Genomic DNA, 26,836 nt, shown 5'->3' with positions numbered 1-26,836 from the left:
GGTTCCCCGCAGTCTCCCCTCCAGCTGGTCTCTCTCCGCTCCGGGTGGTTGATGTTGCTCTGGGTCATTGCAGGAACCGACCAGCCCTTCGCTCTTTCCTCTGCTCCCCAGCGCTGCGGCTGCCCAGGGGTCACCATGAGGCGTCTCGTCTGGCTGCTGTTCCTCCCGGGTAAGGCCCCTTCACCTCGCCCTGAAGGTCTGGCTGCTTCAGCCCCACAGAGCCCTGGGGGCGGGGAGAAGGGAGGGGAGACCCGGCCAGGGAGTCACAAGCCCAGAGGGAGGTTTTTCTCTGTGAGATTTACTCCTCTTGCATCAGACTGATGTGATCCACTGATTGGCGGAGGGGGGTGGGCTGGGATTCAGGACTCCTGGGTTCTATCCCAGCTCTGGGAGGGGAGTGGGGTCTAGTGGTTTAGAGCTGGGAATCAGGAATCTTGGGTTCTTCCCAGTGTGCTGATGGGGAAACTGAGGCACAGAGCCACACCACGAGCTGAACAGGGAGTTTAGTGCTGGGAATCAGACCCCGATCTACTGAGTCCCAGTTCGGCACCGGAAGCGCCCGGACAGCCTGCCCCTCACTGCCATCTCTGTCACTCTGCTGCTTCCAGGCTTCCTCTGTCAATGTGAGCCACCTGTCGAGGTCCCCGAGTCCCTGATCGCTTGGACGGGGGCCTGTCTGTCCATCCCGTGCCTCTATCAATCCTGTGTCCTGAACCCCATAAGGACAAAGAAATTGACCATCAGCTCCCTGACCTGGTACCTGAACCCTGTGTATGACTCTGAGAAGAAAGATTTCAGTGGCACCGTCCTGTATAAACACAGCGCCGCCATCAGCCCGGCCTTTGCAGGGCGCGTGAGGTTCCTGGGGGACCTGGAGAGAGATTGCAGCCTGCAGCTGTCTGACCTGCGGGCCAGTGAGAATGGCTCCTACGGGCTGAGACAGATCGTCTCGAGCACCGCGCAGAAGCCGGAGGAGAAGAAGTGGATGACTAAGATCAGTGTGAACGTGACGGGTAAGAGGGAAAGTCCTGGGCTTCCTTGTAGGAACAGATTAAAGACTCATAGCCCACCCCACCCCACCCCCTGCTCTAACCACTCGACCCCACTCCCCTCCCAGAGCTGGGGAGAGAACCCAGGAGTCCTGGCTCCCAGCCCCCCCAAACACTAGACCCCGCTCTGGTAGCAGCCATCACTGGGGATGCAGCTCAATGTGCCTGGGATGACATCCAGGCCGGCTGTTCCTATTTTCTCCACCACTGTCCCATCCCTTTAATGAGGTAACGACTCTCGCTAAAGTCTGGGGCTACAGCCAGCCTTGAACTCCCCGTCTGCACAAGAACAGCACCGACCTCTGCCAGTCGAGCTAAAGGAGATGGATCCTTACCTAGCGGAAGCAGTAGGTTGTTATCCTCCGTGCTGCTCAGCAGAGCCTCTAGCAAAACGGAACAACAGTTTGGATAGAAAACTTCAAAGTTGTTAACATTTTACGGTGTTTTTCCACATTTCTCCTGAAATATTTTACTCACAAACTTTGAATTTTTTAATTTAATTTTTCCACTTGCTTTTTGTTCCCTTTTCACCCCAAGTGCAGCACAAGGAAGGATGGCAGGGGTTGGGTTTTGTTATTTCATGTTTTCCCTTTTCCTCTGGCTGCCCCAGGGGAAGTCGTTTTCGGTGCCTCTGTTTCCCCACCTGAAAATCAGGGAGAATAATCCTTTGCCTATTTCCACTGTGGTCTCTTTGGGGCAGGGACTGTCTCTCGCTGTGTCTGGGCAGCGCCCGGCACAACAGGGCCCTGATGTCACCTGGGGCAGGGACTCTACCTAATGCAGTAGGAAGAGAGCCTGAGACGTGAGCCCTTGTATCAGAGGCCTGGTATGAGGCAGGCCCTGCTCACAGACTGTGGCAAGCACAGGGCTGATCTTGCAGAAATACACATTGCTAAGAAGTGCTAGGCACAGAGCACTCCCGCAAACACCGCCCGATATTAAGTGGTACCAAGGAAGGTACAAAAACCTTCCCCCAGGATAACGGGAACACACTGACCCCTCCTAACAGATAAGATCAGGCTGACAGTACGGAACTTGTTTATAGCAGGGTATAAAGATGTACCCGAGGCTTTGTCTACACTAGGCACCTTTCAGCGACACAGCTGTGCCGCTACAGCCCTGCGCGCAGTGTAGCTGCTGTTTGTCGGCAGGAGAGAGCTCTCCTGCCAACAAAAAAATTCCACCCCCAGTGAGCGGTGGCAGCTTTGTCGGCGGGATAGCATTCCTGCCCACAAAGCACTGTTCACACCAGCACTTTTCGTCGGTAAAACTTTTGTTGTTCAGGGCGTGTGTGTTTTTTAACACCCCTGAACGACAAAAGTTTTGCCAACGAAATTCCAGTGTAGACACAGCCTCAGAGGGAGACTCTTTGGCCAGCCGAGGGGGCAGTGGAAAATCCCGCCACAGACTGAGCTGCGTCCATTGTCACAGGCAGACATGTCTTAGTGTCCTCGTAGAGTCTGCCGGGTGCTACTACCGTGCTTTGTCGCCAATAAACCTGATCCGGTGCCTTCGTACCTTAACCGATCTTGTGGTCATTGGGCGGTTCACTTGAGGTGTCTACGCAGAGCTGGGGCAGCACACAGAGAGAACACACACACGCAGCTGAACATCTATCACCACCTAATAATAAAGTGTTCTCCTTAATAACTTTCCCCTTTGTCCCCCTGACACAGATTCGCCTCCAGCTCCTCAAATCCAAGCACCCAGCGAGCTCAGGGAGTCAATCGCGGCCCAGGCAGTTTGCTCCGTAGCCTATCACTGCCCCGACTACCCCATAACCCTGACGTGGGTCGGTTTGGGGCATAGGACCCCTGAGCCCACCATGAGGACGGGGAGTGGAAGGACTGAGAGCACATTGACTTTCACGCCCACCTGGCAGGACCATGGGACAAATTTAACCTGCCGGCTCAGCACCCCGGCTGGGACACCGAGCTCGGAGAGCAGCGTGGTGCTGGACGTGAAATGTGAGTGGGGGGATTTGAACTGGGCGCCCCTCGGTCTGACAGCACCAGCCCCACCAGCAGCTCTGGCGCTGACCCATAAAGCGCTGTACGGGCTGCAGTTCTTGGAGGGCACTGGGAGGTGGACTGGGGTCCAGGTGGGTGGAAGCAGATTGGCCAATGGGGCGGGAGCTGGCAGTATTTTGAAGGAAGAGTGGGGCTGTACCACTGGGCAGGGATGGGCATGAGGGTCAGAGCCAGCGCCCCCTAGAGGGGAAAGGCCCAATGCCCCATTCCCCATCCCCCATTCCCCTGAGCCAGCCAGTCCCCTGCCCTGGATGGGAGCTGGCGCCTCCTAGAGGGGAAAGGCCCAGTGTCCCATCCCCCATTCCCCTGAGCCAGCCAGTCCCCTGCCCTGGATGGGAGCTGGCGCCTCCTAGAGGGGAAAGGCCCAGTGTCCCATTCCCTGCCCCATGTCTGGACAGTGTCCATATCTCAGTTGTTCACCCGCGTGTTGGTTTGCTCCAGATGCCCCTAAGGGAGTCCAGTTGAATGCGACACCTGGAGAGACCATCCGAGAGGGGGGCAGACTCGTGCTGATGTGCATGACCGAGGGCAGCAACCCCCCCGTCTTCACGTACAACTGGTATAAGGACACACAGTGGCTGCACCAGGGGCAGGAGCAGAGGCTGGAGTTTGAAGCCAAGGGGGATGAGCATTCCGGCTCCTATCTCTGCCAAGCCACCAATGAAATACAGACGGTCCCATCCCCAGCGCTGCGGATAGACGTCCAGTGTGAGTGTGGGGGCTGGGGCCAGACGGGAAGGCAGGGTCTGTGGAACTGCCCGAGACTAGATACCTCTGCTGAGCACAAGGAGAGGATGTTATTGTACTTCCCTAGACACTTGTGATGTGGACATCAGAGGAGGTGAAATAGGCAGGGGTTGTCGCATCGGAAAAGACAGGAACTGAAGTTAAATGGGAATCTGCATTAGCTGTTAGCAGTACAAGGCCTCTGACACACAGCATGGCAGTTCGGGTTCCAGCCAGCAGAGGGCAATGTGCCCAATCTCACACACACAGAGGCGGATCTGACCCATTCCCTCAAGCAGGGGGAGTGCTTACACACGCAGAGCAGGATTCAACCCCTCCAGCAGGGGGCAGCAGGAGACGTATGTACACACACACACAGAGTTGGGAGAAAAAGACAAACAAACCCGCAAACACTGGAACAATTTATTTTATTGCACTCAGGGGCAAACAGGAGAAAAACGGAAAATTTGTCATTTCAAAAATGTGACATTCCCCCTGCCCCCCAAATCGGCCCATTTTGAAGCAGAAGCGACTCGGCTCTTTCAAAGATTTGAAAGTTTTTTCAACCCGTCACCTCTCGGGAGAGCCAGAGAGCGTCTTGCGCCTGAATGAATTCGGCGGGTCACGCTTGGTCCCTGGCATATGCAGAAAACAATGTGTGATGCAAGAGGAACATTCGCTTTTGGGGTGAAATGTCCCGGATTTTGCTAAAAAACCCACAGACCAAAAAGCACTTTCCCTCCCCCCGCCCCTGCAACTTTTGGAGACAGACAGAAAATTGCCACAGACGGATAATTCGTTTCACTGGACAATTGGTTTGGTTTTGTGGGGTGGGGATGGGGCGCAGCCCGTTGAAAATCCAAACATATTCAGGGTTTTGAACTTTTCCTGAGACCGTGTGACGGGTTCACTCACTAGAGCGGCGCCTCCTGCTGGCCGTCTGGGGGATTAGCCCCCTCCTGGTGGTGTGTCGCCGTCATCGTCACCACTTGCAGACCTGCTGCGCCTCTAACCTCTGTCTCTGCTGCTTGAGTTCCCTGGGCCACCTCCCCATGGCCCCAGCATCTCCTTCGCCCTCTTCTCAGGGCCTCCCAGCCTGCTAGGAACCCCGTCCTCTCTCCTTGGGCACCCTGCAGACACTGGCTGCCTCTGCCGCTGCCCCTGCAGCTCCTTTTATGTGAGCCCTCTGGGTCCTGATTGGCTGCTCCGTTCAGCTGCTCTCCAATTGGCTGCTCCCTGCACAGCCTCCTGAGGCTGCTTTTAACCCCTTGCTTTCCGGTGTGGGGTGAACACCCCATCACAGACCAGAAAATGATTTTTTTCACGGGAAATGTCTGGGGAGTTTTCGTTGAAAACACGAACATTTCAGATGCAACCCTCCAAAACTTCCCAAGAGAAATAATGGCCATTTCCCCAAATCAGGCAGGGCTCTGCTGTGACACTACCTCAGTTTCCCCACCCTACCTCTAGAGAAAGGATTGGCCCGTGCGTCAGGTGTTCACCGGGGAACTAAGTTCAGTTTGTTCTCTGCCACTGGATTCTCCAGGTAACCTTGGTCAAGTCATTTAGGGTTTCCCACAGAATAATCCATTTAAATCAGGGCCTTTTTATTCCCCAGATGCCCCAAAGGACGCGCGTGTTGAACTGGTGACGGGCTCTCAGATCCAGGAAGGGACCATGGTTGTGCTCAGCTGCTCCTGCAGGGCTCATCCGCCCGTCAGCAGCTACAGCTGGTACAGAAACGGGCAGCACCTCCCAGCACAAACCCAGCAGGAGCTTCACTTCGACAAGATCCATCCCGACCAGTCCGGTTCCTACCACTGCGAGCCTCGGAACACAGTCGGGATGTCGGAATCGCCGGCCATTACAGTCGACGTACAGTGTGAGTAGCCAGGGGACCAGCAGGGGGCGCTGCAGCTGGGTGGGGTATCCAGGATCTGCACTCCAGCTTGGCGTGGCAGAGCCTGCATGAATCCCGGAGGGGCAGGAGCCATAGCCTCCCCCTAGGACCTCCTTCCGCCCTCTGCAGAGGCATTGGTGTGAGCGGTGGGATCCCGGTATGTACCTCAGCATCCGGGGTATCTGTGCTCGGGTGGGGTGCTCTCCCCATCCTGCCTTACAGAGCCCCCTGCTCGGACACAGGACCTCAGCGCAGTGGAGCTGGGAGTTAACACCCGGGGATGGATCCCCCATCTCGGAGCGATGGGTGCAGGCTCTCTGCAGACTCAGGCAGACGTTGTCTATGCTTGGGGCAGTTCCCTCCTTTTTATTTCCTTCCTATAATGCCCCCTGAACACCGAGACACACCCTGACCTGGATTCTTTTCCAGACCCCCCCAAGGAGGTACGAATCACCCTCAAAAACCCCCAGCGCATCCAGGAAGGCGAAGCGGTGATGCTGAACTGCTCCGTGGGCAGCAGTAACCCCCCGGTGACCAAGTACACGTGGTACAAGGATAACCGCCAGTATCAGGAGACCCAAGAGAGTGTCCTGACCTTCCCTGCCACAGAGGAGCGGTCCGGTAGCTACAGCTGTGTGGCTCAGAACGCGATCAGCTATAGACAGTCTTCATCTGTCTCAGTGGATGTGCAGTGTAAGTAATCGCCTCCTGGCTTCTCAGGCAAAGTCTTCTTGGAATTTTCCCCCCAGGTGGGTTAGTTGGAGCAGCTTGGCAGAGCTGTAATAGGGCACGGAGTGATCTTGGGGGGGCCCTGCACTCCTTGGGGAGTGTCTGTGAGCCGCTCTCCGTGCCCCCTGCCTGGTTGTGGGATCAGAGGAAAAGGGCACACACATATGTTGCGAGGGCACACACATATGTTGGTGTGTCACATGGGAGCGCTGCGTGGGCTAGGTTGTGTCCGCAGTGGGGCAGGGGGGTTTGTCTTGCCATGGGGTGCGCCCAAGGGCGAAGGGGTGGTAACGGTGCATAAATGCTGGGTTCTGTCCATGGTGCAGGTGAAGGGTCCAAGGGGTGGGGGCTTCTGCTCAGCGCCAGGGCATGTCTGTGACGGGGCAGGCGAAGGGTCACAGCGAATTTCAAAGCCAGCCGAGTGAGGCGCGTTCGGGGAAGTCGATTTCTTGACTTTTCTTGACTATTCCTTGACTTTAGCAAAGCTTTTGAGACGGTCTCCCACAGTATTCTTGCCGGCAACTTAAAGAAGTATGGGCTGGATGAATAGACTATAAGGTGGATAGAAAGCTGGCTAGATCATTGGACTCAACAGATAGTGATCAATGGCTCCATGTCTAGTTGGCAGCCGGTATCAAGCGGAGTACCCCAGGGGTCGGTCCTGGGGCTGGTTTTGTTCAATATCTTCATTAATGATCTGGAGGATGGTGTGGATTGCACCCTCAGCAAGTTTGCAGATGTCACTAAACTGGGAGGCGTGGTAGATACACTGGAGGGTAGGGATCGGATACAGAGGGACCTAGACAAATTAGAGGATTGGGCCAAAAGAAATCTGAGCAGGTTCAACAAGGACAAGTGCAGAGTCCTGCACTTAGGATGGAAGAATCCCATGCACAGCTACAGACTAGGGACCGAGTGGCTAGGCAGCAGTTCTGCAGAAAAGGACCTAGGGGTTACAGTGGACGAGAAGCTGGATATGAGTCAACAGTGTGCTCTTGTTGCCAAGAAGGCTAACGGCATTTTGGGCTGTATAAGTAGGGGCATTGCCAGCAGATCGAGGGACGTGATCGTTCCCCTCAATTCGACATTGGTGAGGTCTCATCTGGAGTACTGTGTCCAGTTTTGGGCCCCGCACTACAAGAAGGATGTGGAAAAATTGGAAAGAGTCCAACGGAGGGCAACAAAAATGATCAGGGGGCTGGAGCACATGATTTATGAGGAGAGGCTGAGGGAACTGGGATTATTTAGTCTGTGGAAGAGAAGAACGAGGGGGGATTTGATAGCTGCTTTCAACTACCTGAAAAGGGGGGTTCCAAAGAGGATGGATCTAGACTGTTTGTTGTACTTAAAGTATTTCACAGGATCTTTTCAGGGGGATAAGGCAAAGCACCACATTTATTGGTAATACATGTATCAATCAACACTGTATCATATGCATATGAGATATATTACACTCATGCACTCACATACACACACAAACACACTCCTTGTTGTTGTTACCAATTAGTTGCTCCCCTTAACTTCACTGGCAGGTGAGTTAGATGGGGGAGGGGTGGAGCCGGGCTTCTGCGGGTCCGGATCGATGCTCCCATGTTGACAAGCCAAGACCCAGGATCCTCTGCAGGACACCTCACATTTAGAGCAGCTTCCCTCTCATGCAAATCTGTACCAGATGCAAAATCTGTGTCTGTGTCCATTGGTCCTTTGTGCTGCTTCTCTCTGGGTGTTGTCCCAATGCCGTTTAAAAAGGGTGTTTTCAAAAGAAGGTGCTCGCTTCTAACCCCCGAGGCCGTCAATATGTCTGATCTTCTTTAGTGAGTCCACTTGACAAGTTTTATTGTCCTTGGGTCTGGCTTCCATCCCCTCTCCAACTGTTGCAGGTGTCTGGGGATGCTTGCCTTCCACGCCTTCCTCATTCACACCTCGTTCATTCAACAGGGCAATTGATAAGGGGGGGGGGGGGCGGGAATCTTTGTCTATTCTTAGGAAAGAGACATTTTTCTTTTATCTTATTCTATCCTTAGGGGCTATAACATTATACCAAGGCTCAATACAAAGTTTTCTATATAAGGATCTGATACAACGTTGTATGAAAATAGAGGCATAATACAAAGTCATATGAAAGTTATGTGAACATGCTTAATGCAAAGATTTATCTACATGTTCTCAGTGGTGGCAGATGACAGAACAAGAAGCAAAGGTCTCAAGTTGCAGTGGGGGAGGTCTAGGTTGGATATTAGGAAACACTATTTCACTAGGAGGGTGGTGAAGCACTGGAATGGATTCCCTAGGGAGGTGGCGGAATCTCCATCCTTAGAGGTTTTTAAGGTCAGGCTTGACAAAGCCCTGCCTGGGATGATTTAGTTGGGGATTGGTCCTGCTTTGAGCAGGGGGTTGGACTAGATACCTCCTGAGGTCCCTTCCAACCCTGATATTCTATGATTTGTAAACGGAAACCTGCTCCCAGCCAGCGCAAGGGCTCAGCTCGCGCGGTGCGAGGAGAGACTGGCAGAGCCCAGCAGGCGGCAATTGGCCGGAGCCCCGTTGGAGTCAGTGGGTCCAGACCCTCAGCGGGTGTCTGGGTTACAGCGGGGGGGCTGGGAACCAGAACTCCTGGGTTCTCTCCCTGGCTCTGAGAGGAGAGGGGGTCTAGTGGTTAGAGCGGGGGGCGGGGGCATAGCAACAGCCTCTGGCTGGCAAATGTGACTCAGCCCCTGCGCTCTGCCCTCCCCCACATCCTGTGTGTCTTGCCATGGTCTGCCTGGGCCGCGCTCCAGCCCCGGATGTGGGTGACTGTGACGGGTGCTGGGCCCCAGGGGGAAAGTCACAAACATGTAGCAATCGCCTGGCCGCTGCTGGAGGGGAGAGTGGCTGCACTGCCCGTAGACCTGCCCGGGGCTAGCTCACCATGTGGGGCCCTGCCCTGCCCTTCCTCTGCCTCCTGATTGGTGAGTGTCCACCGGGTGCCTGCGGAGAGAACCCAGGAGTCCTGGCTCCCAACCCCTCCGCCCCCGCTCTAATCCACTAGGCCCCACTCCGCTGGCAGCAGTGGGGAGAACCCATGAGTCCAGGCTCCCAGCGCCCCTGCTCTAAACCACTAGACCCCACTCCCCTCCCAGTGCCAGGGACAGAACCCAGGAGTCCTGGCTTGCAACCCCTCTGCCCCCTCCGCTGTAACCCACTAGACCCCACTCCCCTCCCAGCACTGGGGACAGAATCCAGGAGTCCTGGCCCCCGGCCCCCTTGCTCTAATCCACTAGACCCCACTCTGCTGGCAGCAGTGGGGAGAACCCAGGAGTCCGGGCTCCCAGCCCCCCTGCTCTAACCCACTAGACTCCACTCCCCTCCCAGCGCCGGGGACAGAACCCAGGAGTCCTGCTCGCAACCCCTCTGCCCCCGCTCTAATCCACTAGACCTCTCTCCGCTGGCCACAGTGGGGGGAACCCAGGAGTCCGGGCTCCCAGGCTCTGGGGCAATTCCCTTGTACTAAGTGACAGATGGGGGGAGCTGTGGGCATGGCGGGCTGTGACCCGAGGGGAGGGGGTGGGGGATGGAGGCTGGCCCTGGCTGGGAGGGTGGCAGGGTGGGGGTCAGGCCGATCTCCCCAGGGAAGAAGTTTCCGTGAGCTCCTGCTGCTGTCACATCCCCTTGTGCAATCCCCTGGCTGGGAGCAGGAACAGGGAAGTGTCTCAAACTTCACTTTCGCTTCCTCTTCCCGGCTGAACCCCAGATGCTGCCTAGGGGGGTCGTGAGCACACCTGGCTCCTCCCCCCCAGAGTGGCCATTCCCCACCCCTCAGCCCCCACATATCCACAGCCAGAGCCCCCCACAGCTGGGCAAGGAAACTGGGTACTGCTCTGTACAGCAAGGGGGGCTGTGGGTCAGAGCTGGGGGGTGGGGAGCCCAGGGCTGGGCTGGCAGGGGGCTGTGGGTCGGGAGTGAGGGGCACCAGCAGAGCTCTGGCTGGGGGGGGAGGAGCTGCAGTGGGGGCGGAGCAGAAGGAAGCCAATTGAATTGCAGCTAAACGGAGTTTTTGGGGAGGGAATTTCCTTGGGTTTTTAATCGTTATCTAGTAACCCAACAGGGAACGGCTGAGTTACTGTATCAGCGGGGCAGGGGCCAAGGGGGGGTTAGGGCGTGGGGGCGTTGTGTGGGGGAGGGGATGAGGGGGGCACGGGGGCAGATGCTCGTAGAAGGGGAGCTGGAGCTGGATCACCCCCGTTTCCTTTCTCTCCACAGCAGACGCCGTCTCCGCTCAGGGACAGGGTGAGTGAAAGCCAGACGGAGCCGAGCCACGGAGAGCGGGACTGCGGGGGGGAGGAGGCCCCCACACACAGCACAGGGCTCAGCCCCTCCAGCAGGGGGCAGCAAACACACCCACTGGCCCCACTCCCTGCAGCACAGCGCCCCCTGCTGAGCCCCCCTGCTCCCCACAGCACAGCGCCCCCTGCTGAGCCCCCCTGCTCCCTGCAGCAGAGCACCCCCTGCTGAGCCCCCCGCCCCGCTCCCCACAGCACAGCGCCCCCTGCTGAGCCCCCCCCGCTCCCCACAGCACAGCGCCCCCTGCTTAGCCCTCACCCTGTTCCCTGCAGCCCGGTGCCCCTAATCCCGCGCTGCGTTATGGGGCTCACAGCCGCTCTCCTGCAGGGCCGTGTGGGGATTGCTACCAGATCCAGACGCCCGTCATCGTCGGCGTGGTGATCGGCGACCTCATCTTCACCCTGTTCCTCATCGCTGGGGTGTATCACTGCACCAAGCGCTGCGGCAAACCCACGGGCAACAGCGGTGAGTGGGGGGGCGGAGAACCCCCAATCCCTCCCCCACTGCTGGGATCCCCCCAGCCTACTGCCCCTCCCCCACTACCAGGATTCCCCCCGTGCCACCCCCTCCCCCACTGCCAGGCCTATTGCCTTCTCCCCCGCTGCTGGGATCCCCCCCAGCCTGTGTGCCCCACATCATCCCCTGCCTCACTGGATCCCCCCATGCCACCCCCTCTCCTGTTGCCGGGATCCCCACCCCTACACCACCCCCTGCCCCACTGCCATTTCCCCTCCTCCCGAATCAGACTGGCTGTTTGCTAACGGAAGCTCTTTGCTTGTCTCTCTCTGTAGAAGACCAGAAGGTTTATATGAACATGCCTGGAAGAGTCAACTGACCCTCCCCCCCCCCACCCCTCCCCTCAGTACCTAGCTGATCCCACTACAGACACCATCCTCACCACCGGGAGATAGACCTTCTCCACAGATACCAGCACTTCCTTGCCCCAACACATGGGACATGGTGCCTTTCCCCTCTAGGAGGCACCGGCTCCGATCTGGCCCCAGGGTGCGGACTGGCTGGCCCACAGAGGCGGAGAATGGGACATGGGGCCTTTCCCCTCTGGGCGGCGCTGGCTCCAATGCAGCCCCAGGTCGGGGGACTGGATGGCTCAGGGGTGGGGGGGGGGGGGGAGAAATGGGACACGGGGGCTTTCCCCTCTAGGGAGTGCTGACTCCAATCCAGCCCCAGATCGGGGGACTGGCTGGCTTGGGGGGGGGTGAGGAATGGGACACAGGGCCTTTCCCCTCTAGGGGGCGCCGGCTTGGGAGGCTGATGTGGTCAGGGATTTGGGGTGCAGTCAGATGGACTCTTGGCTCCCCAGTGCCCCCTGCTGTTTGGTGACAGAATCACATGCCCTAGCCCCAGTTTGGGTGTTGCTGGGGGTTCCCAGTTTCATGGCCAATCCCAAGGGCTTTCCCCAGTTTGGGGGTGAATGTAAAGGCAGTCGTTTTGGGGGCTCACATTCCCCTTTTTAGGGGGATTGTAGTTTGGGGGGGCTGAGCCCTGGAGGGGGGGACTCTGGGACCTGCTCAGGGGGTGCAGAATTTACCTCCATTCCTAGCAGGGGAAGGGCTGGATCCGTGAGGGAAACACCCCAATTGCCAGAGGGACACCCCAGATCTGGGCAGGGGGGAAGCTGGTGGGGGCTGACATTGGGGGGCAATGAAAGGGAGCCAGTGAGCTTCTGGGCTAACGCTGAGGGAGGGCCAACTTTTGGGGGTGCTACCCAGCCACCCCCAGGGAAGGGGGGAGGAAATAGAAGACACCCCCTCTGCCCCCACCCGACCCCCATCAGCCCCAAGTGTCAAAGGATTTGGAGCTATAAGCCGCCTAACTACTTCTCTTCATCTTTCCCATTAAAACAAGTGGGGCCTGTTTATATTGACTCCAGTGGTGCTTTATTGTGACTCCCTGCAGCACGGCACCCCCTACTGAGCCCCCACCCTGTTCTCTGCAGCTCAGTGCCCCTCTAGGGGTTGCTGGCTCCAATCCAGCCCCAGGGCGGTGACTGGCTGGCTCTCAGGGGGGTGGGGAATGGGACACCGGGTCTTTCCCCTCTGGGGGCACCGGCTCCCATCCAGTCCCAGGATTTGGGTCTGGCTAGCTCAGGGGTGCAGGGAATGGAACATGGGGGCTTTCCTCTCTAGGGGGCGCCAGCACTTTAGACATCTTAGCTACAGGCATGACTCACTCGGCGCTGAGATGCAGCCACCTCTGGGGCGAGGCAGCGGGATAACAGCTGCACACAACACCTCATGGTGATGGCTCACCAGGTGCTGAGATAGAATCATAGAATATCAGGGTTGGAAGGGACCTCAGGAGGTCATCTAGTCCAACCCCCTGCTCAAAGCAGCAGGACCAACCCCAACTAAATCATCCCAGCTGGGGCTTTGTCAAGCCGGGCCTTAAAAACCTCTAAGGAAGGAGATTCCACCACCTCCCTAGGTAACCCATTCCAGTGCTTCACCACCCTCCTAGTGAAATAATGTTTCCTAATATCCAACCTAGACCTCCCCCACTGCAACTTGAGACCATTGCTCCTTGTTGTGTCAACAGATGCATCTGCCTCAGAGGAAACTCTCAGCAAATAAGCTTTATTAAACTTGAAATCGTACCAAGCACTTCAACACAAACAAAAATAACTCATTTGAGAAATTCCCGGCCGAAAAAACTTTGTTAACGTGGAAATTGTACCAATAGCTTTAACCAGGAAAAAACGGCAACCAAGAAACCTCCCAGTCACAAAAACTTTAACACTGACATAGGGCCAGTAATAGCAACAGGGATGGAATAGAGAAAAACTATGATAATTCACAAGCTAAAAATTTCATTTAAATAGAAACAGGACAAAGAATTTCAATAAAGCAAAACAGCAACTTTGGAAATTTCCAGCCAAAAAACGTTGTTAACATCAGCCCAAGAACTTTAACGGAAAAAAAGCAAGTCAGGAAACTCCCAAGCAAGAAACGTTGCTAACGTTGAAATTGTACCAATAACTTTGATGAAGGGAAAACGACTAAGAAAATTCCCGGCGAAAAGACTTTGTTAAAGCTGAAATTGTACTAATAATGTTGAGGAGAAAAACAGCAAGGAAGGAAATTCCAAGTCAAAAAACTTTGTTAAGATCGCAAAACCACGACCAGGGAGCAGGGTTGGGGTCTTTCTAACCCCCTCATCCGGACACAAGCAGGGCACTTGAACTGGAGATTAAATGAGTCCAGCAGAGAGGAAATGCATCTCTGAAGAACTTTCCTTGGCGCCGGTGGGTGCTCACGCCCCCCTGCCCCGGCCCTGCCCGACTCCGCCCCCTCCCTGCCCCTATTGGCCCCTCCCCAATTCCCCACCCCGGCTTCGCCTCTTCTCCGAGCGTGGTGCATTCCTCCTCCTCCCCCCTCCCTCCCAGCGCTTGCCACGCGAAACAGGTGTTTCGCGGCGTAAGCGCTGGGAGGGAGGAGGGAGAAGAAGGACGTGGTGGGGCGCTCAGGGGAGGAGGCGGAGGTGAGCTGGGGCGGGGGGACGGGGAGCTGCTGGTGGGTGCAGAGCACCCACCAATTTTTCCCCATTGGTATTCCAGCCCCGGAGCACCCACGGAGTCGGCACCTATGCGGGGTGGGATCAATGCTGCAGATTTAGGGGGACTGCATGTTTGCACGGAACGGTGCTCAGAGCGGGTGGCATGGAGATAAACAATGAAGGCTGCATGGATTTGACACCCTGGCACTAGCCGCTTGGGTGCAGAGCGGGCGTGGGACGGAGACGTGGCATTAATAATTGGCTCCCGATTTCTTCAGGTCACTGTAAATATCCATCCTCTGACCCTGGAGCTCCTACAAGAGGAGAAACGGAGAGCGTCAGAGAGGGCTCCTGGGAGCCAGGACTCCTAGGTTCTACCCCAGCACTGGGAGGGCAGTGGGGTCTAGTGGTTAGAGCAGGGGGACTGGGAGCCAGGACTCCTGGGTTCTATCCCCTACTCTGCCACCAATTCAAATCATATCCTGATCTGTGCCTTGGTTTCCCCATCATATCAAACAGGGCTAATGCTATTTTCCCTGCCCCCTCCCTGTGCAGGTTCTGGGAGAGTAAGTGATGGTGCTAAGGATCATTAGTAGCAGTCAGGAGTCGAGATCCCTGCCAGCTAGTGGCTGTAACTGAGGGCAAATCCCCAGGCACTCTGGTCAGTGCGGGGCCCTGACACGTGGCTGAGACAAGCCCGGTCGTGATACATTGTGGGGTCGAGGGTCTGGGGCCAGTGGAAACAGCAGGTCATGCTCACCTGGTACGGCGACTCCGTCTCAGGGGCGGGGGGCTTCTTGACCTCCCCTGGGGGGAAAGAAATAAACATCCGTCTGTGCGTGCAGGGGGTGAGCAGGGACAAACGGACACAGGGAGAGCAGGGCCCATCCTGACAGCAGGTGGCAGCAGAGACATTCCCTCCCATGCAGTCCCACTGAACCCTTCTCGCTGGGAGCCCCCCGTTTTCCCAGGTGTCCCTGGCCCCTCCCCAACCCCATCCCCTGGCTGGCCCCGATCCTTCCCCCGCCCCGTCCCCTGGGTGCCCCCTGTTCCCTGTATGACCCCCAACCCCATACCCTGTGCACCCCCCAAATTCCTCCCCTGCCCCATCCCCTAGGTGCCCCCGTTCCCTGTATGACCCCCAACCCCATACCCTGTGCACCCCCCAAATTCCTCCCCTGCCCCATCCCCTGGGTGCCCCCCATTCCCTGTATGACCCCCAACCCCATACCATGTGCACCCCAATTCCTCCCCTGCCCCATCCCCTGGGTGCCCCCCGTTCCCTATATGACCCCCAACCCCATACCATGTGCACCCCCAATTCCTCCCCTGCCCCATACCCTGGCTGGCCCCTGATCCTTCCCCCGCCCCATCCCCTGGGTGCCCCCCATTCCCTGTATGACCCCCAATCCCATACCCTGTGCACCCCAAATTCCTCCCCTATCCCATCACCTGGGTGCCCCCCATTCCCTGTATGACCCCCAACCCCATACCCTGTGCACCCCCAACTCTTCCCCTGCTCCACCTCCTGGCTGCCCCTCAATTTCTCCCCTACCCCATCCCCTGGGTGCCCCCCGTTCCCTCTATGACCCCCACCCCCTGTGCACCCCCCGGCCCTAGCGCGCTCCCCGGTGCCGTACCCTGTGCGCTCCCCCGGTGGAGGTGGATCTTGCCGGCCAGGCAGTAGACAGCCAGAGCGATGAGCAGCGTCAGCAGCAGGTCCCCCACGACCAGCCCCGCGATCAGCCCCCCGCTCAGCTGGGGGCAGCCAGTGCAATCTGGGCGGGGGGGGGGGGGAGAGAGAGAGATGGGCATCGAGCAATGGATCTGTGGAGTATGGGGCGGAGGAGAGAGGGTGGGAGAGGGGCAGGGTGTGGGGGGAGGAGGGTAAGGAGATTGGGGAGTGGGGGGGCAGGGAGAGAAGGAAAGGGGGGTTGGGAGCAGGGGGCCAGGAGGGGAGGGGTGGGGGTTGTGTGGGACTGCGGGAGGGGGGCAGAGAGAGAAGGCAAGGGGGCACGAAATGGAGGGTAGCCAGCTGGGGGGGGGGGGTAGGAAAAAGGCAAGGGGGTGTGGGGAGCAGGGGGCTGAGACCAGAGTGGTGGGGCAGAGAAGGGCTGTGGGGACAGGGAGGGGGTGGGGGAGTAGAGATGCAGGGGGGCAGGGAGGGGAGGGAACCGAGCTGGGGAGCAGGGAAGGAATGGGGTGTGGGGCAGGGTGGGGGAGTAGAGGCAGTGGGGGGCAGGGAGGGGGAGTAGAGACGCAGGGGGCAGGGAAGCGAGCTGGGGGGCAGGGACGGAATGGGGTGTGGGGCAGGGTGGGGGAGTAGAGGCAGTGGGGGGCAGGGAGGGGGAATAGAGACGCAGGGGGGCAGAGAAGCGAGCTGGGGGGCAGGGACGGAATGGGGTGTGGGGCAGGGTGGGGAGTAGAGGCAGTGGGGGGCAGGGAGGGGGAGTAGAGACGCAGGGGGCAGGGAAGCGAGCTGGGGGGCAGGGAAGCGAGCTGGGGGGCAGGGTGGGGGAGTAGAGGCAGTGGGGGGCAGGGAGGGGGAGTAGAGACGCAGGGGGGCAGGGAAACGAGCTGGGGGGCAGGGACCGAATGGGGTGTGGGGCAGGGTGGGGGAGTAGAGGCAGTGGGGAGCAGGGAGGGGGAGTAGAGACGCAGGGGGGCAGGGAAGCGAGCTGGGGGGCAGGGACGGAATGGGGTGTGGGGCAGGGTGGGGAGTAGAGGCAGTGGGGGGCAGGGAGGGGGAGTAGAGACGGAGGGGGGCAGGGCAGTGAGCTGGGGGGCAGGGAAGGAATGGGGTGTGGGGCAGGGGTGCTGGAACAATTTGTATAGTGGGAGTGTGGGGGGCAGCTGAGAGCCACTGAACCAAACTGGAAACCCTGGAAACCCCCTCAAGCCAGGGGGCGTGGCCAGCCCCCAGCCCCCCCAAGTTGCAGCCCCTAGGTGTGGGGCGGCTCCTCACCTCTCTGTGCGTTAACAGAACCTGCAAGACAAAGAAAAGTTCCTCAGTCTAATGGTTAGAGGGGGGGCTGGGAGCCAGGACTCCTGGGTTCTCTCCCCAGCTGTGGGAGGGAAGTGGGGGCTAGTGGTTAGAGCGGGGAGGGGTTAGGGGCTAGGACTCCTGGGTTCTCTCCCCAGCTGTGGGAGGGAAGTGGGGGCTAGTGGTTAGAGCAGGGGGGGTTGGGGGCTAGGACTCCTGGGTTCTCTCCCCAGCTCTGGGAGGGAAGTGGGAGCTAGCGGTTAGAGCAGGGGGGTCTGGGGGCCAGGACTCCTGGGTTCTCTCCCCAGCTCTGGAAGGGCAGTGCGGGTAGTGGTTAGACCAGGGGGGTCTGGGGGCCAGGACTCCTGGGTTCTCTCCCCAGCTCTGGGAGAGAAGTGGGGGCTAGTGGTTAGAGCAGGGGGGGCTGGGAGCCAGGACTCCTGGGTTCTCGTCCCAGATCTGCCCCTGGACTACTGTGTAAGTTGGATAATTTGCACGAGGAGGCGGGCAGGGGAGTGAATCGCTCTTATGGGCCATGGGGCTGCTGGGCTGAGCTGAGTGGTCGAGCTCCGTGGGGTCCATCGCCAGGGGCCTGTGGCTCCCCGGCTCGCTCTGTCGCTCCACAGCGCACCTCGATCCAATAACAATGTTCCCTCCCCAGCCCTCTGCGCTAACATCCGCCTAGCACGGACACGGCTCCAGCTTCACTCTGAGACCTTGGGCAAAGTCCCTTCCGAAGTTCCTATCTCCGAGACTGTCCTGATCTCAGCTCCCCCAGCTCGATCCGGAGTCACCCCTGACTGCAGTGGGGGCAGGGCTGGGTTCTGATCTCAGCTCCCCCGGAACGATCCGGAGTCACCCCCTGACTGCAGCGGGGGCAGGGCTGGGTTCTGCTCTCAGCTCCCCCCAGGGTCGATCCGGAGTCACCCCCTGACTGCAGCGGGGGCAGGGCTGGGTTCTGATCTCAGCTCCCCGCGGGGTCGATCCGGAGTCACCCCCTGACTGCAGCGGGGGCAGGGCTGGGTTCTGATCTCAGCTCCCCCCGGGGTCGATCCGGAGTCACCCCCTGACTGCAGCGGGGGCAGGGCTGGGTTCTGATCTCAGCTCCCCCCGGGGTCGATCCGGAGTCACCCCCTGACTGCAGCGGGGGCAGGGCTGGGTTCTGATCTCAGCTCCCCCCGGGGTCGATCCGGAGTCACCCCCTGACTGCAGCGGGGGCAGGGCTGGGTTCTGATCTCAGCCCCCCCCGGGTCGATCCGGAGTCACCCCTTGACTGCAGCGGGGGCAGGGCTGGGTTGTGATCTCAGCTCCCCTGGGGTCGATCCGGAGTCACCCCCTGACTGCAGCGGGGGCAGGGCTGGGTTCTGATCTCAGCTCCCCCGGGGTCGATCCGGAGTCACCCCCTGACTGCAGCGGGGGCAGGGCTGGGTTCTGATCTCAGCTCCCCCGGGGTCGATCCGGAGTCACCCCCTGACTGCAGCGGGGGAAGGGCTGGGTTCTGATCTCAGCTCCCCCGGAACGATCCGGAGTCACCCCCTGACTGCAGCGGGGGCAGGGCTGGGTTCTGCTCTCAGCTCCCCCCGGGGTCGATCCGGAGTCACCCCCTGACTGCAGCGGGGGCAGGGCTGGGTTCTGATCTCAGCTCCCGCCAGGGTCGATCCGGAGTCACCCCCTGACTGCAGCGGGGGCAGGGCTGGGTTCTGATCTCAGCACCCCCGGGGTCGATCCGGAGTCACCCCCTGACTGCAGCGGGGGCAGGGCTGGGTTCTGATCTCAGCTCCCCCGGGGTCGATCCGGAGTCACCCCCTGACTGCAGAGGGGGCAGGGCTGGGTTCTGATCTCAGCTCCCCCGGGGTCGATCCGGAGTCACCCCCTGACTGCAGCGGGGGCAGGGCTGGGTTCTGATCTCAGCTCCCTCGGAGTCGATCCGGAGTCACCCCCTGACTGCAGCGGGGGCAGGGCTGGGTTCTGATCTCAGCTCCCCCCGGGTCGATCCGGAGTCACCCCCTGACTGCAGCGGGGGCAGGGCTGGGTTCTGATCTCAGCTCCCCCGGGGTCGATCCGGAGTCACCCCCTGACTGCAGCGGGGGCAGGGCTGGGTTCTGATCTCAGCTCCCCCCGGAACGATCCGGAGTCACCCCCTGACTGCAGCGGGGGCAGGGCTGGGTTCTGATCTCAGCTCCCCCCGGAACGATCCGGAGTCACCCCCTGACTGCAGCGGGGGCAGGGCTGTGTTCTGATCTCAGCTCCCCCCGGAACGATCCGGAGTCACCCCCTGACTGCAGCGGGGGCAGGGCTGGGTTCTGATCTCAGCTCCCCCCGGAGTCGATCTGGAGTCACCCCCTGACTGCAGCGGGGGCAGGGCTGGGTTCTGATCTCAGCTCCCCCGGAACGATCCGGAGTCATCCCCTGATAGCAGAGGGGGCAGGGCTGGGTTCTGATCTCAGCTCCCCCCGGGGTCGATCCGGAGTCACCCCCTGACTGCAGCGGGGGCAGGGCTGGGTTCTGATCTCAGCTCCCCCGGAACGATCCGGAGTCACCCCCTGACTGCAGCGGGGGCAGGGCTGGGTTCTGATAGCTCCCCCGGGGTCGATCCGGAGTTACCCCCTGACTGCAGCGGGGGCAGGGCTGGGTTCTGATCTCAGCTCCCCCGGAACGATCCGGAGTCACCCCCTGACTGCAGCGGGGGCAGGGCTGGGTTCTGATAGCTCCCCCCGGGTCGATCCGGAGTCACCCCCTGACTGCAGCGGGGGCAGGGCTGGGTTCTGATCTCAGCTCCCCCGGGGTCGATCCGGAGTCACCCCCTGACTGCAGCCAGGGCAGGGCTGGGTTCTGCTCTCAGCTCCCCACGGAATGATCCGGAGTCACCCCCTGACTGCAGCGGGGGCAGGGCTGGGTTCTGATCTCAGCTCCCCCCGGCTCAATCCGGAGTCAGCCCCTGACTGCAGCGGGGGCAGGGCTGGGTTCTGATCTCAGCTCCCCCGGAACGATCTGGAGTCACCCCCTGACTGCAGAGGGGGCAGGGCTGGGTTCTGATCTCAGCTCCCCCGCGGTCAATCCGGAGTCACTCCCTGACTGCAGTGGGGGCAGGGCTGGGTTCTGATAGCTCCCCCCGGGTCAATCCGGAGTCACCCCCTGACTGCAGCGGGGGCAGGGCTGGGTTCTGCTCTCAGCTCCCCCGGGGTCGATCCGGAGTCACCCCCTGACTGCAGAGGGGGCAGGGCTGGGTTCTGATAGCTCCCCCGGGGTCGATCTGGAGTCACCCCCTGACTGCAGCGGGGGCAGGGCTGGGTTCTGATAGCTCCCCCGGAACGATCCGGAGTCACCCCCTGACTGCAGCGGGGTCAGGGCTGGGTTCTGATCTCAGCTCCCCTGGAACGATCCGGAGTCACCCCCTGACTGCAGCGGGGGCAGGGCTGGGTTCTGATCTCAGCTCCCCCGGGGTCGATCCGGAGTCACCCCCTGACTGCAGCGGGGGCAGGGCTGGGTTCTGATAGCTCCCCCGGGGTCGATCCGGAGTCACCCCCTGACTGCAGCGGGGGCAGGGCTGGGTTCTGATCTCAGCTCCCCCGGAACGATCCGGAGTCACCCCCTGACTGCAGCGGGGGCAGGGCTGGGTTCTGCTCTCAGCTCCCCCGGGGTCGATCCGGAGTCACCCCCTGACTGCAGCGGGGGCAGGGCTGGGTTCTGATAGCTCCCCCCGGGTCGTTCCAGAGTCACCCCCTAACTGCAGCGGGGGCAGGGCTGGGTTCTGATCTCAGCTCCCCCGGGGTCGATCCGGAGTCACCCCCTGACTGCAGCGGGGGCAGGGCTGGGTTCTGATAGCTCCCCCGGGGTCGATCCGGAGTCACCCCCTGACTGCAGCGGGGGCAGGGCTGGGTTCTGATCTCAGCTCCCCCGGAACGATCCGGAGTCACCCCCTGACTGCAGCGGGGGCAGGGCTGGGTTCTGCTCTCAGCTCCCCCGGGGTCGATCCGGAGTCACCCCCTGACTGCAGCGGGGGCAGGGCTGGGTTCTGATAGCTCCCCCCGGGTCGTTCCAGAGTCACCCCCTAACTGCAGCGGGGGCAGGGCTGGGTTCTGATCTCAGCTCCCCCGGGGTCGATCCGGAGTCACCTCCTGACTGCAGCGGGGGCAGGGCTGGGTTCTGATAGCTCCCCCGGGGTCGATCCGGAGTCACCCCCTGACTGCAGCGGGGGCAGGGCTGGGTTCTGATCTCAGCTCCCCCGGAACGATCCGGAGTCACCCCCTGACTGCAGCGGGGGCAGGGCTGGGTTCTGCTCTCAGCTCCCCCGGGGTCGATCCGGAGTCACCCCCTGACTGCAGCGGGGGCAGGGCTGGGTTCTGATCTCAGCTCCCCCCGGAACGATCCGGAGTCACCCCCTGACTGCAGCGGGCGCAGGGCTGGGTTCTGATCTCAGCTCCCCCCGGAACGATCCGGAGTCACCCCCTGACTGCAGCGGGGGCAGGGCTGGGTTCTGCTCTCAGCTCCCCCGGGGTCGATCCGGAGTCACCCCCTGACTGCAGAGGGGGCAGGGCTAGGTTCTGATAGCTCCCCCGGGGTCGATCTGGAGTCACCCCCTGACTGCAGCTGGGGCAGGGCTGGGTTCTGATAGCTCCCCCGGAGTCGATCCAGAGTCACCCCCTGACTGCAGCGGGGGCAGGGCTGGGTTCTGATAGCTCCCCCGGGGTCGATCTGGAGTCACCCCCTGACTGCAGCGGGGGCAGGGCTGGGTTCTGATCTCAGCTCCCCCGAAACGTTCCGGAGTCACCCCCTGACTGCAGCGGGGGCAGGGCTGGGTTCTGATAGCTCCCCCCGGGTCGATCCGGAGTCACCCCCTGACTGCAGCGGGACCAGGGCTGGGTTCTGATCTCAGCTCCCCGGGGTCGATCCGGAGTCACCCCCTGATTGCAGAGGGGGCAGGGCTGGGTTCTGATCTCAGCTCCCCCCGGGTCGATCTGGAGTCACCCCCTGACTGCAGCGGGGGCAGGGCTGGGTTCTGATCTCAGCTCCCCCCGGGTCGATCCGGAGTCACCCCCTGACTGCAGCAGGGGCAGGGCTAGGTTCTGATCTCAGCTCCCCCGGGGTCGATCCGGAGTCACCCCCTGACTGCAGAGGGGGCAGGGCTGGGTTCTGATCTCAGCTCCCCCCGGGTCGATCCGGAGTCACCCCCTGACTGCAGCGGGGGCAGGGCTGGGTTCTGATCTCAGCTCCCTCCGGGTCGATCCGGAGTCACCCCCTGACTGCAGCGGGGGCAGGGCTGGGTTCTGATCTCAGCTCCCCCGGGGTCGATCCGGAGTCACCCCCTGACTGCAGCGGGGGCAGGGCTGGGTTCTGATCTCAGCTGCCCCGGGGTCGATCCGGAGTCACCCCCTGACTGCAGCGGGGGCAGGGCTGGGTTCTGATCTCAGCTCCCCTGGGGTCGATCCGGAGTCACCCCCTGACTGCAGCGGGGGCAGGGCTGGGTTCTGCTCTCAGCTCCCCCAGGGTCGATCCGGAGTCACCCCCTGACTGCAGCGGGGGCAGGGCTGGGTTCTGATAGCTCCCCCGGGGTCGATCCGGAGTCACCCCCTGACTGCAGCGGGGGCAGGGCTGGGTTCTGATCTCAGCTCCCCCGGAACGATCCGGAGTTACCCCCTGACTGCAGCGGGGGCAGGACTGGGTTGTGATCTCAGCTCCCATGTGGTATCTGTGCAGTGACCTTCCCCCCCCCCCCCCCCGGGGTCGATCTGGAGTCACCCCCTGACTGCAGCGGGGGCAGGGCTGGCTTCTGATAGCTCCCCTGGGGTCGATCCGGAGTCAGCCCCTGACTGCAGCGGGGGCAGGGCTGGGTTCTGATCTCAGCTCCCCCCGGGTCGATCCGGAGTCACCCCCTGACTGCAGCGGGGGCAGGGCTGGGTTCTGATCTCAGCTCCCCCCGGGTCGATCCGGAGTCACCCCCTGACTGCAGCGGGGGCAGGGCTGGGTTCTGATCTCAGCTCCCCCGGGGTCGATCCGGAGTCACCCCCTGACTGCAGCGGGGGCAGGGCTGGGTTCTGATCTCAGCTGCCCCGGGGTCGATCCGGAGTCACCCCCTGACTGCAGCGGGGGCAGGGCTGGGTTCTGATCTCAGCTCCCCTGGGGTCGATCCGGAGTCACCCCCTGACTGCAGCGGGGGCAGGGCTGGGTTCTGCTCTCAGCTCCCCCGGGGTCGATCCGGAGTCACCCCCTGACTGCAGCGGGGGCAGGGCTGGGTTCTGATAGCTCCCCCGGGGTCGATCCGGAGTCACCCCCTGACTGCAGCGGGGGCAGGGCTGGGTTCTGATCTCAGCTCCCCCCGGAACGATCCGGAGTTACCCCCTGACTGCAGCGGGGGCAGGGCTGGGTTCTGATCTCAGCTCCCCCGGAACGATCCGGAGTCACCCCCTGACTGCAGCGGGGGCAGGGCTGGGTTCTGATAGCTCCCCCCGGGTCGATCCGGAGTTACCCCCTGACTGCAGCGGGGGCAGGACTGGGTTCTGATCTCAGCTCCCCCGGAACGATCCGGAGTCACCCCCTGACTGCAGCGGGGGCAGGGCTGGGTTCTGATAGCTCCCCCGGGGTCGATCCGGAGTTACCCCCTGACTGCAGCGGGGGCAGGACTGGGTTCTGATCTCAGCTCCCCCGGAACGATCCGGAGTCACCCCCTGACTGCAGCGGGGGCAGGGCTGGGTTCTGATCTCAGCTCCCCCGGGGTCGATCCGGAGTCACCCCCTGACTGCAGCGGGGGCAGGGCTGGGTTGTGATCTCAGCTCCCATGTGGTATCTGTGCAGTGACCCCCCCCCCCCCAGCTCTGCAAGTGATGTGTTTCCAATCCATTTGCCTGGCCCTAGCTGTTGCAGGGCCCGTGGTCAGTTTCACACCTCTGGTTTCTCTGCTTGAGGCCTGCCCCCGCTCTGTGTTTGTACTGGGGGAGGGGGGGGGGCAGCAGGATTCCGCCCCCCCCCCATCTCCCGCCCTCTGTCCCTCCCTTAGGCTGTGTCTAACACCCTGACGTCACCATGCCACTGGGGCGCTGTACCAATGACCCCCATGGACCAGAAACCCCTGGGGCTGGCACCAGGACTCCTGGGTCCTCTCCCTAGGTCTGGGAAGGCAGTAGGGTCTAGTGGTTAGAGCAGATGGGGCTTGGAGCCCAGACTTCTGGGTTCCATTGCGTTATTGTGACCAGGGTATGCCAGGGCTGAGGCGGCCGGAAGCTCGAGTCCTGTGGCTGGGTATTTTGAAGCACGCTACAGCTGGAGATTGAAGGAGGAAGGATACAGAGAAGTGTGGGGGGAGGGGAGACCCATAAGTAGGAGCCTGAGCCCCCCCGGGCACCCAGACAGCTTGTGCCCCCCCCACTTCCACTGCTAGCTCCATCTGTGCCATCACATTAACACCACTCAGCCAAGGGAAACTGAGGCACTGAGAAGGGTAAGGGACTTGATCAAGGCCCTGCATGGGTGGAACCCAGGAGCCATGGCTCCCTATCCCAACCCCACACACTCCTGCTCCAAGCTGGCTCCCAGCCTCCCCTGCTCCAACCACTAGACCCCACTCCCCTCCCAGAGCCAGGGAGAGAACCCAGGAGTCCTGGCTCCCAGCACTCCCCTGCTCTAACCACTAGACCCCACACCCCTCCCAGACCCAGGAGTCCTGGCTCTCAGCCCCCCCCCCGCTCTAACCACTGGACCCCACTCCCCTCCCAGAGCTGGGGAGAGAACCCAGGCGTCCTGGCCTTGCCCATCCCCCTCGTGTTGTTCTTTGTTGAGTCTCTTCTTGGAAAGGGGAAGCAGCAGGGGTTGCAGAAGGGGAGGCCCTGGGAGAAGGGGGGTTGGGAAGCCCACAGCAGAGCTGGGGGCACGATGGACGAGGAGACAGGACCCTGCTGGGACCCCCATTCCTGCCCCCACTGCCCCCCAGGCCCGGAGGGGTCCCCAGCATCCCATGGGCATCAATGGGCAATGCTCCTCTGGAGTGCCGGGGGGCTGTTGATTGGTGGGGGAGTCTAAGGAGGATGGGGGAGCAGACGAGCTGGGGCTGTGGTGGGGGGGGATTGTATTGGTGGAGAGCGGGGCTGGGCTGGGGGGGGCAGGTGGTGATAGAGATGGGGGGCACTATAGGGGATGATGGTATTCTGCCCAGGTGGGGTGAGGAGATATTGGGAGGCAGTGTGTGTGTGTGTGTGGGGGGGGGCTCTTCTGATGAAGGGGGAGAAGGGGGGAAAGGCAGGTCCCGGGGGGGGGGGCAACTCGTGTTAATGGGAGGAGGTGTGGGAGAGGGGATAGATCTGGGGGCTGTGGAGAGAAGTCTGGTGGGCTGTGGGGGAGGGGATAGATTTGGTGGCTGCGGGGGGGAGGGGATATATCTGGGGGGCTGTGGGAAGACATATGGTGGGCTGCAGGGGAGGGGATAGATCTGGGGGCTGTGTGGGGGAGGGATAGATCTGGGGGCTGTGGGGAGATGTCTGGTGGGCTGCGGGGGAGGGGATAGATCTGGTGGGCTGTTTGGGGGAGGGCATAGATTTGGGGGCTGTGGGGAGAAGTCTGGTGGGCTGTGGGGGAGGGGATAGATCTGGGGGAGCTGCAATGCAGGGGAGGTTTGGGGGAGCTGGGGGGGGGGTGTCAGACTCACCGAGCAGCGCCCAGGCCAAGCCCAGTAAGGCGTGGAGGGGTGAGGGGCCCGGAGGTCCCATGGTGCTGGGGTGCGGAGGTGTCTGGCTGGGGCGTCTGCCGGGTGCTGGGGTCCCCGCGGGAAGGGCCAGGTGCTGGGGACGGAGCCAAGCGACAGCACGGACAGGAAACCCTTGAAAAGAGGAAGGGATATGGCCGGGGGGGGGGGGGGGGAAGAGCTAGAGACCGCAGTGCACAGCCCGCCCCCACCGCGGGTTAACTACTGCCTCCCCACTGTGCCTGGCACTGCACCCCCCTCACCTCACTGCAATCCTCTGCACCCCTGCCCCACTGCAACCCCTGCACCCCATGCCTCACTGTACTTCACTGCGCTAGGCACTGCATCACCGCACCACACTGTACCCCCATGCCTAACTGCACTGGGCACTGCACCCCCACTGCACTCCATGCCTCACTGCACCCCCACCCCCCGTGCTGGGCACTGCATTACCACACTACACTGATCACTGCACCCCCATACCTAACTGCACTGGTCACTGCACCCCTACACCCCACTGCAATCCACTGTACTCCATGCCTCACTGCCCCCCCCCCCGTGCTGGGCACTGCATCACCACACTACACTGCAATCCACTGCACCCCACTATAATCCATAATCCACACCCTACTCCACTGCACCGCCTCTGCACCAGTCACTGCATCCCCCATCCCCACGGAACCTCACCCCCCCACACTGCCCCTGCACGGTGCTCCACTGCATCCCCCCACCCCCACTGCACCCCACTCCCCCACTGCACCCCACTCCCCCACTGCACCCCACTACATCCTCACACTTCACTGCCCCCCCCAGATACCCCATTCTGTCAGGCACTGGCCCCACACACCCACTGCGCCTTGCATTACTGCATGCCCCCTCCCCCCACCTGCTGCCCCAGAGGAGGCGGAGCCTAGT

At 61.2% G+C, this 26,836-nt stretch overlaps 3 protein-coding genes across 3 annotated transcripts; 2 read left to right on the top strand and 1 right to left on the bottom strand.

Moving 5' to 3' along the window:
* The first annotated feature begins 51 nt into the window (after window positions 1-51).
* LOC135892214 (B-cell receptor CD22-like) lies at window positions 52-6,406 on the top strand. Its single transcript, XM_065419923.1, has 6 exons — window positions 52-169; window positions 609-1,013; window positions 2,726-3,016; window positions 3,521-3,787; window positions 5,424-5,687; window positions 6,135-6,406. Exons 1-6 carry the CDS (start codon window positions 52-54, stop codon window positions 6,404-6,406), a joined length of 1,617 nt encoding a protein of 538 aa, XP_065275995.1.
* A 2,936-nt stretch (window positions 6,407-9,342) lies between these two features.
* Window positions 9,343-11,589, top strand: HCST (hematopoietic cell signal transducer). The gene is made up of 4 exons (XM_065420078.1): window positions 9,343-9,382; window positions 10,674-10,700; window positions 11,082-11,219; window positions 11,546-11,589. The coding sequence occupies exons 1-4, from the start codon at window positions 9,343-9,345 to the stop codon at window positions 11,587-11,589; spliced, it is 249 nt and encodes an 82-aa protein (XP_065276150.1).
* Window positions 11,590-14,273: 2,684 nt separating this feature from the next.
* On the bottom strand, window positions 14,274-26,042 carry TYROBP (transmembrane immune signaling adaptor TYROBP). The gene is made up of 5 exons (XM_065420480.1): window positions 25,886-26,042; window positions 17,233-17,253; window positions 15,908-16,045; window positions 15,028-15,074; window positions 14,274-14,581 (listed from the first exon to the last, which is right to left on the bottom strand). Exons 1-5 carry the CDS (start codon window positions 25,944-25,946, stop codon window positions 14,519-14,521), a joined length of 330 nt encoding a protein of 109 aa, XP_065276552.1. The 5' UTR covers window positions 25,947-26,042; the 3' UTR covers window positions 14,274-14,518.
* Window positions 26,043-26,836: the final 794 nt, after the last annotated feature.

This window comes from Emys orbicularis, chromosome 20 (assembly GCF_028017835.1).
Source record: "Emys orbicularis isolate rEmyOrb1 chromosome 20, rEmyOrb1.hap1, whole genome shotgun sequence".
Classification (NCBI taxonomy): Eukaryota; Metazoa; Chordata; order Testudines; family Emydidae; genus Emys; species Emys orbicularis.
The sequence above is the reverse complement of the archived record's forward strand: the minus strand, read 5'-3'. Positions and strand labels throughout refer to the sequence as shown.

Bases quoted from the DNA above. Each gene is read 5' to 3' on its own strand.
- LOC135892214 (XM_065419923.1), top strand. From the start codon at position 52: ATGTTGCTCTGGGTCATTGCAGGAACCGACCAGCCCTTCGCTCTTTCC. The intron at 3,788-5,423 runs GTGAGTGTGGGG...TTTATTCCCCAG, and splicing joins GCTGCGGATAGACGTCCAGT to ATGCCCCAAAGGACGCGCGT. The intron at 5,688-6,134 runs GTGAGTAGCCAG...ATTCTTTTCCAG, and splicing joins CATTACAGTCGACGTACAGT to ACCCCCCCAAGGAGGTACGA.
- HCST (XM_065420078.1), top strand. From the start codon at position 9,343: ATGTGGGGCCCTGCCCTGCCCTTCCTCTGCCTCCTGATTG. The intron at 10,701-11,081 runs GTGAGTGAAAGC...GCTCTCCTGCAG, and splicing joins CGTCTCCGCTCAGGGACAGG to GGCCGTGTGGGGATTGCTAC. The intron at 11,220-11,545 runs GTGAGTGGGGGG...CTCTCTCTGTAG, and splicing joins CAAACCCACGGGCAACAGCG to AAGACCAGAAGGTTTATATG.
- TYROBP (XM_065420480.1), bottom strand. From the start codon at position 25,946: ATGGGACCTCCGGGCCCCTCACCCCTCCACGCCTTACTGGGCTTGGCC. The intron at 17,254-25,885 runs GTGAGTCTGACA...TTTGTCTTGCAG, and splicing joins CTTGGCCTGGGCGCTGCTCG to GTTCTGTTAACGCACAGAGA. The intron at 15,075-15,907 runs GTACGGCACCGG...CTTTCCCCCCAG, and splicing joins CCACCGGGGGAGCGCACAGG to GGGAGGTCAAGAAGCCCCCC.